Below are 13561 nucleotides of genomic sequence, written 5' to 3'. Positions count from 1 at the left end.
CCAGAAGGTCATTCTAAGGCGACGTGACCTTTCTGATGAACATCTGTGAAAGCAGACAGGTATTTTTGCTGATGTAAGATAACTTTGACTGACTGCCCGACTGAGCTCGGTAACAAATCGGTATTGTCACGATTTTTCGAGGCACGTTCTGAACCCATTAGAATAACCTGACAGGTTTGAAAAGAAACAAACAGAACAGACACATTCTGGCAGGTGAAGCTCGTATCTCTGGGAAGGGGATGTTTTGTCTTATGAAAACAATAAAACCCTCGTGACTTTAACCTGCCACTAGATAGGAGATGTATTCGTAAATATGCACGTGTCTGTTGTTGGCTGCCCTTCAGGGTTTTCTGTCTATGCATGACATCAGGATGGGTGCCGCTAAAGACTTGACATGACAGAAATCAATCCTTTTGTATTCTATAGTGGTGACAGTGAGGGGTATACCTTCGAAAAGTCCTAAGAGATGTTGAAGGAGACTCACCATTCCATTGAATTGAGGTAGCATTATGACATATTTTTATACAGAAACAGTAAAACCAAGCACTATTCTGCACATGACTTTGTCAGAGCACATCCAATAATATCAATTGTAGTAAAAGTAATGAGCAGCCAAGACTGTAGAAGAGATGTAGCGCTTGTAACAAAGCCTGTCTATATAATGCATTATACATAAAAATATAGATTATAATAAACCCTTCTTCAATAATTGTGACACAGTAACATAATATCTATGTACATAATACAGTACATTATAAAACTTACCTACCCATGCTTATACCCTTCATCTTCAAAATGCCAAATTTCCTGTGTGACATTTCGTGTTATCATTTGTTATCATAAGGCTCTCTGGATTACTTCTGATTGGACAAGCGTGGCATTCTTTGGTCAAATGCAGGGTTGCCAGATCTTCCCATAACCTACCAAAACTAGCCTTATGACCTCAGCCTAAATACCAAAACTCTCATACCTAAAATACATTTTTCAGTCACTGTTATGCATTGCACACACTTTCTTTGAAAATCACTATTAATCATAAACAAACCATAAACTTATTACAGGATCATATTTGTCCTACACTCCCAGTCTAAAGTTTGGAAACTTTTCACTTACATGTTTCCAATAATTCTAAAAATCTTTTCATCTCAAGATGTATGCTTAAATGTTTAAAATTACTCCTTTAGATAACACAATATAACTGTGTCAACATTCACAGTACATTTCTTTCAGTGCTCTTTAAAAAACTTCCATGGGTTACAATTTAAGGATTTGGCAATTCTATTCAAAGAGTGCCTAAAATATAACATGGTTTTGCTTTATTTTTAGATTCTTTCATTTAAAACTTAATTCCCACAGTTAAAGGTGTGCTACTCTATAGTTCTGATGATTATACTTACATTTAAAGTGGTTGAAAAAAAAGAAAAAAGAATAAGAGTTTCCAAAACGTTTGACTGGTAGATTGCATTACAAATGACAGGTGATAAACAAAATCTATCCACAGTTTCCCTGCAGAATAACTAAATATTGCAGCAGAGTAAAGGTATCTCAATTCTGCAGGAAAACCACGGACTTGGCAACCCGAGTCAAATGTGTCTACAGTGCCTGCTAAACTGTATAATTGACTGTTACCACAAATACGGTAGATTGCTGTGCTAGTTTCATACCTCTCATCTCTCTCTTCTCACGTAGCAACATAATTTGAACTGAAACTGAGTAGTGTCCATATATTTTTAGAAATCAATCTTTAAGGGGGATAAACCCTAGAAATTATGACACTATTTTGTGCTATTTATTATCAGACTGTATATCATTCATTTCAGTAAAATGCATAATACCAAATGCATGAACCACAACAGATAAGAATTCATGATTTTTTATAAGATTTTTAATAATTAATTTAAAAGTCATTAGGAATACCTCAATAATGCACTATATATACAGGCTTTCTAAAAAGTGTTTTCTGCACTTGTTTTGTGTGTGTAAAGGGTATGTACACGTTTATTTAAGGTGTTTGACGTTTGACTAAAAGGTCAATAAAACGTTTGACCATCAGTCAATCACTTAAACCTGGAAATCTAGTTACTGTGTGTGGTTACTTACTTTTAATCTATGATGCGTCATCAGGTCCAGACTCTAAGTTGTTAACAAATCATAACAATGGTTTCTCTTCTAAACATTGCTTGATATACTAAAAATGACCGGCCTGCTGGTGCGCAGTATTGTGGTTTAAATACTCTACCTGCTTCTGCATTTAGGTGTGGGAGAGACGTCTGCAGGACTTACCTTCAGTCCACACTGATCTCACATCAAAGCATTACACTACTGTAGCACAAACTGGGTTTAGGTGTAAAAGTAACTGATGACATAGCGGGGAAAGTGTTTCTGCTAGTGACATTGAAACTTCCATTTTCTCATTGAAAGTCAACTTAGTGGCATTCAAAAGTAGAGCTTTCTAAATGAATATTTCAGAATGACTTCTGTTGTTTTCAACTTCAGCAAGTACACGGTACACGTATATTATTTTTAACTTCACCGACAGATGTATGTTTATGATATTCAAATATGAAAGGTTTTTGTTTGAAGAATCTAATTTTAAATTGTGATCTTCAGATATGTGACCTTTCAAGATGGCAATATTGTTTAAATGAAAAATCACAGACTGGAATCTTTATTGGATTTGTTGTTTAAAGTTTACGCTTAATACCCACAAATCCTTGAGAAACTTGAATGAGACATAAAAGAAACTATCTGTCTGTGTGTGTGTGTGAGCTAGTTGAGTTTCTTCGGGCATTGGATCAATCAAGCAAACAGCACTGCTGAATTGGGCATCCAATCAAGATGGCAGGAAGTGAAGTGTAATCATGCAATAGCTGACAGCATCCATTTGCTGAACGCTGCCGTTGTATCTGATAGCATAAGAATCTATAGTGCTCAAATACAGTATACGATGGAGAAAGACTTAAAAAAACATAACGAGCTACCTACCAAGACAGCATTTGTAGGCGTCATTTGTGACGTTTAATTGTCTGTTAACATGGCATTAATGACTTAATACAACGAATGAGTGTGATGCCCAGAAATGCTGTTTACATAGGCAAATCACTAGATCTCAAAACAGAACCAACATCAGCAACTCACATTGCACTAAAATCCCAGAAAGGGCGATCTTGAACTTCTCCTTGGCTTCTTCCATTTCCTTCTCATGGGCGGCCTTCTCGCTCATCAGTCTGCGAATGTGGCTATTGGAGGACTGGATCATTGAATAGAAGTTGTTGGCGTTCCTACGGTTTACCTCCCCTCGTTCCACCCAGGTCAACAGGACACGGACCGCCTCGGGAAATATGGAGTCGTCTGATTGGACAAAAGGAGAAACGGTGTGGTAAAAACAGATGGTGGGAAGGGTGCTGAGTACAATGTTGGAGAGGAACACTTCTCATCTGGGACCCTCTAGCGTCAAAACTTGTTAGCGGAACATGTTTATTGGACCAAAACAGAGTCGGCACACTAGCATAGCAGAAGACATTTAAGGGAGGACAACACAGAACAGGGAAGGACATCGATGGCATACGACAATTCAACCAGGTCAAGCATAACTAATAGAATTTTACTGTCTGCTTTCTTTAAAATGAGTCAATCTGGCATTGAAAATCATTTCAGATACTCAGGTGTGCATGTGTGCTGGCAGGAGGCAATCACTTTGAACAACAAAGATCTGGCTTGTGTCTTTCGAATGGGAACAAAAAGAAATAAATAAATAAACGGAAAACCGACTGTAATGAATGCCACAGGGATTGCATGATTCTTTGTTGCCATTGTTAATTTAAAATCACTAAATTATAAAAGAAGAGGAAATAAACAGAAAGATATGATCTCCTGGCACAGCTTGGGGTTCTGCTGGTAAGCAGCTCGCTGCATTCTTTGGCTTTAACTGTGCAACAGATGAAGCGATGTTGTATGCCACAAAGACATTGTACAACAATGATTGCTGTTGTAAAAGACACAATAACAATTATTTTGGTCTTGTCGTTCTAATCTCACTGCTGTGCTCGCACATCACACGCACGCACAAACATGGTCATCTGTTGATGTCATGATGAGAATGCATTGCTTTGATTTATTTACGGAAAGCCAACTCACATTAATAATCCATCAACCCTTTCTACTCTGAATCAATGTGTCCTGAATATGAAATCTCTTTAAATCAATAAGCTGGTAACAGCCCGTTTATACTACCACACCTTACATAGCAAGTTTCTACAAACCTGCATGAGGTTTTTTCTTCTGTGGAACATTAAAAGCAGACTTTAACAGTCAGTTCCACTCACTCCTTTTCCATCCAATAAAAGTAAATGGCAAGTCGGGCTGTCAGTTTCTACAACTTTCAGCCTAGCATCTCCTTTTATATACCACAGGATCAAAAAGTATATAATATGTATTTTATATAAATGTATATAATGTAAGTATTTTAAGTAACCTTAAAGCAACAAGGCTAATTTAACCTTGACAATTCTCCAAAACATCAGTTAGTGCACCATCTCTTTTCAGAGGATTGAGATGTAATCCCCAAACAGATGGTTTCCATTAAACTGCACAGAATATCAAACTCAACGAGACAGATAACATTTAGACACAGCTAGTAAACAAACACAATACCGACTCTTCCGCAGGCACCACACGCATCTAGGGGCAAAAACAAAACAGCTAAAACACGATACTCTACCTTTCAGCTTCTCTCCTAGCTGACTGCATTCATGTTCAGAGTAATGAACGATGGGGGGCGGGGAGGGGGGCCGCAGACGGTCTTCCTCTATCCTGCGACGGTGCCTCTCTTCCCGGGCAAGCAGCCGCTGTCTGCACTCCCACTCGTACAGGTCGTCTCTGGCCTGAGCGAAATCTACGTGTAACCGGCCCGTGTCCTTCTTATCTGTGCTTGATCCCAGCCTGACTCTGTAACCTAGGAGAGGATGGGAGAGAACAACAGATGACACGAGTACAAATGACTTGGAAATAAGACTGAAAAATGTGAACGCCAGAAAACCCAAGAAAACTAATTCGACATTCAGCGAACCAGAAAACAACACAATGCTGAGTCACAAGTGACACGCACACAACGTCAATGACACAATTTCTCAGATACTTACTCATTACTTCCAACATGTTTACTGGCAGATTTGAGTAAAACCATGCCTTTTTGTTTATTACGTGTGAACTCCAAAAAGACCCAAATGTTTCATTCAGACACGCAGTTGAGACATGAAACTTCAATGAGCGCAGGAAAGCCCTGATGTCCGGAAATAATCTCGGCTTGTGATACGGCTGAATAAGAAAGCGATTTTGCTACATCAAGGTTTATATCTCAGCTCAAAACAGGATGTCGAAAAGAAACGAATCTTGACAAATGGCCACTTGTTTCTTGATAGAGACTGGTGAACTCACTGCAGTGTGGTTCGGCGAGTACACAAGAGTGAAAGAGTGTTTTTAAAAACGAATGTATGCCCACAGATGGCTGTGTCAACAGAAATGAGAGAAAGAGCTTCACTGTTTACTTCCACCTCTCCGTTTCTGCTTTATGGCCCCCAGACGGCGCTAAATATTTTATACGATGTGTTCTACGTTGGAAATGTGTGACATTATTTATGGAAAGGCCTGCAGAGCTCCGTCACTGGGACACATGATATAATGCCGACTGCTATGATCTCGGCCCATCTTTACTGAGAGTGTAAAACTCATAAAGGTATAAATAATAGAAAAGCGTATTATTAGAGCTTTAAATTTGCCTTTGGTGGCTGTACGTCCAAGTATTTGCATACAAAGACTGATTTAATATCAGCCAGGGCGGGTCACGTGACCGTGTCAAGGTGGCTTCCGGGCCGCTTTGTGATTGATATTCGCGGTTGTTTGAAGGGAGAAATGTATTCCTAAGCATCGTTGACCTCTTTTGTCTGGCCCTCTCGACGGCCGCTGAAGTGATGTGTTGAAGCCCCGCCCACCTAATTAATTCTGCATCAATCATTCTTGAACTTGTGGACACGGAGCCCTCATTTCCATGAGATAAAAGGTTAAGTGAAATTCTTGTCAATTACACAGATGGGAACAGGAACACAAGGTACTGAGTTTTTTCCATGAGATTTTATTTTTTAATATGTTGGCTTGGTGCTGTGTCAGTATCTACCTGACAGGAACAGGGCTTTGTCCACTGTTTGCTCCTCGGCAAAGCGGATGTGACAGAAGTTTTTCTTGCTCTTCCGGATCGCAATGATACCTCCGCACTGTTCAAACAATTCCACGATGAGCTGCTCTGTCGCGTTCTCCGGCAGACCACCCACAAACACCGTCTTACATCCCGGGGGTCTCTCTCTGGTGGCAGGGGGAGGGAGGTCTTTGAAGAACAGAAGCACATAATAAGATTAAATAACCATTTCAGAATCTCTTTTATTGTTTTATCTTCATATTGATCATTTTGTACTATCTGCAACTGCACATTATGGACTCTGTATGATATACTGTATAAAAGGATGAAACATGCAAAATCAATCACAGATTTTTCATGACCCTGACATTAAAATGATTTATTCTCCAATTATAATGTAAAACACTGGGGAACAACTTGTGGATCATTAAAACATGAATCGTGCTGAATCAAATCGATCAGGCTGGAACATACACACCAAAACATTTTTACACGATAGTCGTGTGGGAGATAAATGATATATAGTTCTAAAGCATTGCGAATTACGTTAAAATGTTTTCAACATTAAGGGCATAGTTCCCCCAAGAATACAAATTCTGTCATCATTTATTCACCCTCATGTCATTCCAAATCTGTCTGACTTTCTTTCTTCTGCAGAACACAAAATAAGATATTTTGAAGAATGTTGTTAACTGACCCCATTGTCTTGCAGTGGTTTTTTGTCCATACAACCTAGGTAAATGGGGGCCTGCGCTCTTCAGTTACCATCTATCTTCAAAATATCTTCTTTTGTGGAGGAAAGAAAGTCATACAGGTTTGAAATGACAAGAGATGTGACAGACTTGGGGTGAACTATCCCTTTAACTAGCTATATTGTCATTTGTCACTACAGAAATATATAATGTGTACATGTTCTTTTTTAAGTTTGATAAAACCAAACTTTATTTAAACTTTATTCAGAACTTTTGAACTTAAACCCTCAAAGTGTAGTGCAACATTTGTAATGCCTAAGAAATGTACCATGTAAAATACTGGGTGAAGTCAAAAGCATAAAACATTTTATTTGTGCAGTGAAAAATTTATAAATCTTCAGAAATTTGGACGACAATACATCAGGGGTGACTTCGGGGTTTGTGCAATGCCTTAGTGACATTCAAATCCACCGACTCTAGCCGCAGGGGAATTGAGTCTCATTACAGCAAAGGCCAAAATGAATTATGATGATTTGTGTGAAATTGGTGAGATTGCCCAGATCCACTACAGCAGAATTGGAAAGCAGCCCAAAACTCGAACAATCTTTTAAAAAATGTGATGTTTCAACTTTTGGGTCATTTTCAGCTTAGTTCAATAAAGAATCTTTTCTACGATGCCAAAATAACTCAAAAGTGCCGTTTTGAAGCGTTGCTTACAAACTGTAATTTCACAATCTAATGCTACGAGACACCGATTTGTAATTTATCTAGTTAAAGGCCCTTCATTTTCGTTCAAATATTTCTCTTTATAAATCACTCCAACCCTAAATTTGATACAATTTGTTAAAGGCCCAGAAATAATAACCAATCAAACACAGTCTGAATAAAATTTCTTCGTAATGTGGTGAAAGCAACAATGCTTGTCACTTGGACAGCTGCGGCAGTCTTCACAAGTTTTGAAAACGGCATCTGAAGGAAGCACCTGACGGAATTCAGTGGGGGTCTAAAGCGAGACAGGCGTAAAGCAGGCATGTTTGGCATCGAGCCACTCACTGTAAATAACCGAGTGTCTGTGGACCCCACAGCTGCCCTGTAACCTCACCATCCATCATCACCACAATTACACTAACTCCTGTTTATTGTAGCGGCTAATGATGAGCTTTACGTGTTTGTCAGGTCCCGTCAGGGGAAAAGAATATAATAATCATTAGTTTGTCATTGCCTGTCATGCCGGTGGAGAATAAAACCATCTGGACTGAGATGATACAGATGTCAGTCATGGACTTTGGATCAAAAGGTGTGATGTTGCTTTTGAGTTGAGTAAAGAAATGGTGTGTATACAGCAACAAAGATATACAACTTCAAAATATGTTGTCTATTTTTTATTGAACCAACTTTTGAAATCTGAATAAAAGCTGAATTAACAGTATCATCAGGAAGCTGCTACGATCAATAGAAAATTGACAAAATATCATAATATGACTTGCATTAAAAAGTACCAAAACATTTAGTTTTTTACTCATGATAAGAGGAGCTGAGAGCAAGACTACTGGTTTAACCGAGATCATTGAGTATCTCTTAAGGGAAGTAGTTTTATTTTCATGCTTCAAGAAAAATATTGGTTTCTGGCCCAGGTGAGCAAATGTTTACTCCGTCAAATGCACATAAAACATTTGGGTTTGACTTTCAAACTCTCCTGACAATTTGAGCCGGTAATAAAAAAGATTCTGTTTAGAAGCTACTCAACACAGAGTCTGATTCCTTTAAGCTTCTCTAAATCAAATACACCCACTACTTTATTTCATATCCACAGCGCAGCGAGAAAAGAGAATATCATTTAAGCACAGGATATCATTTCATAAGTTTCTCGATGCTGTCGGAAGTTGGTGTGTTTCCATTGTCACCCCAAGAAGGTGTTATGAAATTACGCACAACGCAGCGTTGTATCTGAGAGGGATTATCTGAGATTTGAAGAGTTTCTCCGGTCACTGTAAGCCTATTTTTGACAAACCAATGCTCTTTGGTGGCTCTCTGGCTAAATATCCTGTGTCGTCTCTGGCGTTTCTTTGAAAAGTGAGTTAAGATGACACAGGAGGAACATAGTTGCAGGAGGGCAGTGTACCTCCAGCTCGTTGCCCGATCCACCGTGAGACAGTCGTCAACAAGCTTAACGCTAATCAGCTAAAATGAAGACCGCCGCAGGTGTATTCCCTCCCCCTCACACCCCACACACGGCAGAGATGACAAGGGCGCCGAGCACTTGATTAGGACCCGGTGCGAAACAAGCAAGGTACTAAGGAAATCGTCTGAGACTGACGTCCCGTCCCCGAAGACAGGGAACCGCAAATTTATATCAGTCACACTGAGTCGTAAGCAAACAGATCAAAGGAGTGTAAACCGGTGATCCTAACAAGCATGTAGCTCCGTGAAGCTTCCTCTAGTCTCGACTACACAATGTGCCCAACTCCGTGTGTGAGCGTAAAAGAAAGATTCCTGCGCCTTTTGTTTGCTCGAGTGGGATGTCAGGAGTGAGGCTGCAGATCAGGTGCGCTGTCTTCTTGAAAGCCAGTCTTCACTCATCCCGACAGCCGTCTGCCTGCTGTGAATTGTCCCTCTTGAAAGAAGAAAGTGTGCCAGTGTCTCCACGGGAGGCCTGTGGTGTTCACAGGCACCTTAAACAGGGATTTCTCCACAGGAAACCAATATATAATGCATTATTTGAACACTTTGATGTTTTATTGTTGTTTATTATAGGTTTTTATGAAGCTTTGCAATTGGAATCCTGACGTGCCGTATTATTTTGGATTTTGAAAGTATCCAAAACCGGGTGAACTGCCTGCTGTGTTCAGAATTTTTTGGGCACATTCCAATGTTCGATTTGGGGGCATCATGACAGACCAAAGGAACCCAAACAGGCACTTTATTTAAATATTTAAAACGTTACATAAGTTATATTAAAAAGGTCACAGCACTTACACATTGGTGCCCTTTTTGTTGAATTAATTGCTTCTGTTGGACTCATTATGTGTAATAGAGTGTTTGCCACATGATTCAATGTAAATGTAATGAAACATTTAAACTGAACCAAGACAGATCTTTTGTTGATGACAATATCTCCAAATCGAGCAAAAGCTGACTACCTAAGATAGCAAAATATGGGCATCAAATAAAACTCTGCAAGCCAGGTTCAATTTGAATATTCAGACATGCATCTAATGGCCAAAAACTCTCTCTGCTAATTTTTTATTTGAATTAAAATGGACTTGAATGGGCAATATGCGAATTGCATTAAATCAAATGTGCTCATGATACCCAAACATTTAATGCAAACATTGAATATGAAAAAGCTGTCATTATTTAATCACCCTCAGGCCGTTCCAAACCTGTATGACTTTCTTTCATCTGCAGAACACAAAAGAAGATATTTCGAAGTTTGTTGGTGACCGAACAACAGACTAACCCATTGGGCCCTATTTTAACGATCTGAAACGCAAGAGTCAAAGCGCGAGGCGCAAGTAACTTTGTGGGCGGGTCTCGGCGCTGTTGCTATTTTCCCGGCGGGATAAATGGCTCTTGCGCCCGGCGCAAATCTAAAATGGGTTGGTCTGAAGTAGCTTCATTATTCATAGGTGTGGTTTGGGCGTAACGTGAAATAAACCAATCAGAGCGTCATCCAACATTCCCTTTAAAAGCAGGTGCGCAAGTTCCATTATGGATTGCTATTATTATGGCGTATTTACCAGGCGCAAAAATATGAGCAAGCTCAACTCAACTGGTAAGTTGAAGACTAAGGTTTTTAATGTACTTACATTATGGTAAAGGTGATTTCACAGTCTTTTTTTTTCAGTTTTTTAGTCGGTTTTTTTTCCTGGTTCTTGACGGACAAACCAATTTGTCAGATGTCCTTATATACATATATGTCTTGCCACTATTGGGCAAACAGGTCTGATCCTTAATTACTACAATTAGCCTGAATAATTTGTAGGCTAGATTTATGCCTATTTTTTCACATCTTCGTGGCACACCACAATGATTTCCGTCATCTCATGTGTTAATATTTTTTTAGTGTAACAATTTATGATTTGCAAAAATAACTGTTGCATCTGTGTAGATTACATGAGCAAAGTGTATGCGCGTTGTGCACGCTATACATTATGGTCAAGCATGCGCCCTTAAAATAGCATAATGAACAACGCGCAACGCGCCACTGACTTTAGACTAGGTTTTTTCTGGTCAGTGGCGCAATTGTTTAATGGAACAGCAAAATAGCACCAGGGATTGTTTGCGCCGGAACACGCCTCCTTTTATGCGCTGAACCGCCCAGGGAGCGCAAGTTCATTCACTAGTTTAGCGACGTGCTTCTGTGGAGGGAAAAGCGCGCTTTGCGCTGGTGCAAAATAGGAATGACACATGCGTCGGTGTACAAAGTCAATTGCGCTGGGTGCAAGATAGGGCCCATTGACTTGCATTGGTTTTGTGTCTATACAATGCAAGTCAATGGGTTCAGCTGTTGTTTGGTTACCAATGTTCTTTAAAATGTCATCTTTTGTGTTCTGCAGAAGATAGACAAAATGTCAAGAGGGTGAGTAAATGATAAAATAATTTGAAATTCTTTTTCAAAATGGGCACATTTGATTATATGCTAGTTCGGTGGTACCATTGACTTTCTGTCCATACAATGGAAGTCAATGGGTGCTGCCAACAGTCCTCAAAATATCTTCTTTTATGTTCTGTGTAAGAAAGTAAGTCATACAGGTTCGAAATGACATAAGGGTAAGTGATGACAGAATTTTCATTTTTGGGTGAACTATCACTATTTTAAAATGGTCTTTTATGCCCGAAGAAGTCATCAGGTGGTGGGCTCTTCGTCTTCCTCGTGGATATTTGCTCGGTGGCTTTTGGTCGGGGTCACTGAGTGCAGCTATGACACGTCAGAGGGGATCTGGCCCTCCCGGCTGAGCCTGGTTTCTCACAAGGTTTTTTTCTCCATTTATCAATCATTGGAGTTTGGGTTCCTCGCCAAAGCAGGGCAGTGTTGGCTTGCTCACCGGAAGACTGCATTTATTTATTTATTTATTAATTAGATATTATTTATTAGAATGATCTTGTTTGTTCTATAAACACCATGCACTGTGCTGTGTTTTACCTTTTCTCTTTTTCCTGTTTTCTGTTTTCCTATATAAATAAACTTGAATTGAATTGAATTGAATCTAGGTTTGATGCAAATTACCAAACATGCCTATGATATTAGCTTTTAAGGCACAGCCAATAGTTTGTTTAACTGAGGTTAAAGGCCTCTGCGGGCCATGGTGTACGGAAGTGTGGCTGATATGTGTGTCACAAGTGGGTTGAAGTGAGGAAACATGCCAGACTGGCAGTGCTCTCGGCAAAGCCAGCCTTTCACACAGACCAACCCTTAGCTCTTGGATGAGGAGACCTTTGCCTGATATGAAGGTCACTCTCGGGCACAGAGCCAGGGCAGACCGTGGGTTCTCAAGCTAGAGACAGACAGCATATGCAGCCTGGCCTGATGATGGCAGGTATATCTACAACTGGGCACCGAATTGCTTTCCTCTCATGCGATCTACAGGCTATGGAGAGAAAACATGATGATATTCGCTAAGCTCTCTCTCTCTCTCTCTCTCTCTCCTTCAGAAAGACAGGCTTTCAAACAACAGTGAGAGAAAGCAGGTCAATGGTAATTTATAAAGACTGGAATGGTGTTCAGGTGTTGACGCAGAGACGGAGTAAAGTCAAGGTGAAGCTGGAGTTGTCGAATAAAGATCTCAAAAAGGTTTTTCCTTCTTCAGAAGAGAGAAAAAAGAATCGATTATTCCAACATTGCTATGTTTCTTCGATTGAAACAGATGTTTTTTTAGTTAAAACGTATTTGAAAACCAGAAATAAACTAGATAAACAGACATATTCAATAGCTTTTAGTTTGGCTCAAGGCCTCACCGCCACCCTTTCCCTTCTTACTTTCATGGCTTTAGTAAATATCTTTAGCCATAAAAATCAACTTTTGTTTTAGAGATGCACTTGTACAGTATATCGTCTCATAATCGGTATCTGTTGATAAAAGTGATTTTTCACACTATTGGCCAATAGTTAATAAACAGCCAATGATCAGGGCTGATATAGCCTTTCAAAACAAAAGAGGACAGGAATTTGTGCTCTCTATATAAAAAATAAAAAAAACATTGACGCTCAATATCAACATTTGAAGAATTAAGAATATCCTAACATTCAGAAAGTTAAGAAATATCAATTTAATCTTCAGTATCCTTATCGGTATTAGGAGATATTACTCTGAATAATCGCCTATCCGTATTGGTGGAAAATTTTGTGTCCTTCCATAACTAATGCATTTCCAGAATTTCTTCTCTGCAAGTCGACAATCCACTTTATTCATATATTGAATATTTTATTGCTGTACACTCTTAAAAAATAAAACGTCCTTCACGATGCCATAGAACAACTTTCTTTTGTCTTAAAGCTTCCATAAAGAACCTTTAACATATTAGAACCTTTCTGTTTCACAAAAGATTCTTTGTGGTAAAAAAAATCTTCATATTATAAAAAGGTAAGAAAGGGATGTGACTAGGGATGAGTGCTGAGAACCGGTACTTTTTTGGACCGGTTCATTAATTTGGGTCGATACCAGAGTATCGATAAGCTT

The 13561-nt window shown here is 39.3% G+C and overlaps 1 protein-coding gene across 10 annotated transcripts in view; it reads right to left on the bottom strand.

The window, feature by feature from the left end:
• enox2 (ecto-NOX disulfide-thiol exchanger 2) overlaps positions 1 to 13561 on the bottom strand; it is a 238919-nt gene that overhangs the window by 33892 nt on the left and 191466 nt on the right. For all 10 annotated transcript variants that reach the window (XM_056769092.1, XM_056769099.1, XM_056769097.1 and 7 more), the window contains 3 exons: positions 6173 to 6379; positions 4721 to 4954; positions 3139 to 3351 (listed from right to left, as the gene is read on the bottom strand). In XM_056769092.1, the coding sequence (XP_056625070.1) occupies positions 3139 to 3351; positions 4721 to 4954; positions 6173 to 6379 (654 nt within the window). The remainder of the gene's footprint in view (positions 1 to 3138; positions 3352 to 4720; positions 4955 to 6172; positions 6380 to 13561) is intronic.

This window comes from Triplophysa dalaica, chromosome 16 (genome assembly GCF_015846415.1).
Source record: "Triplophysa dalaica isolate WHDGS20190420 chromosome 16, ASM1584641v1, whole genome shotgun sequence".
Lineage (NCBI taxonomy): Eukaryota > Metazoa > Chordata > Actinopteri > Cypriniformes > Nemacheilidae > Triplophysa > Triplophysa dalaica.
The sequence above is the reverse complement of the archived record's forward strand: the minus strand, read 5'-3'. Positions and strand labels throughout refer to the sequence as shown.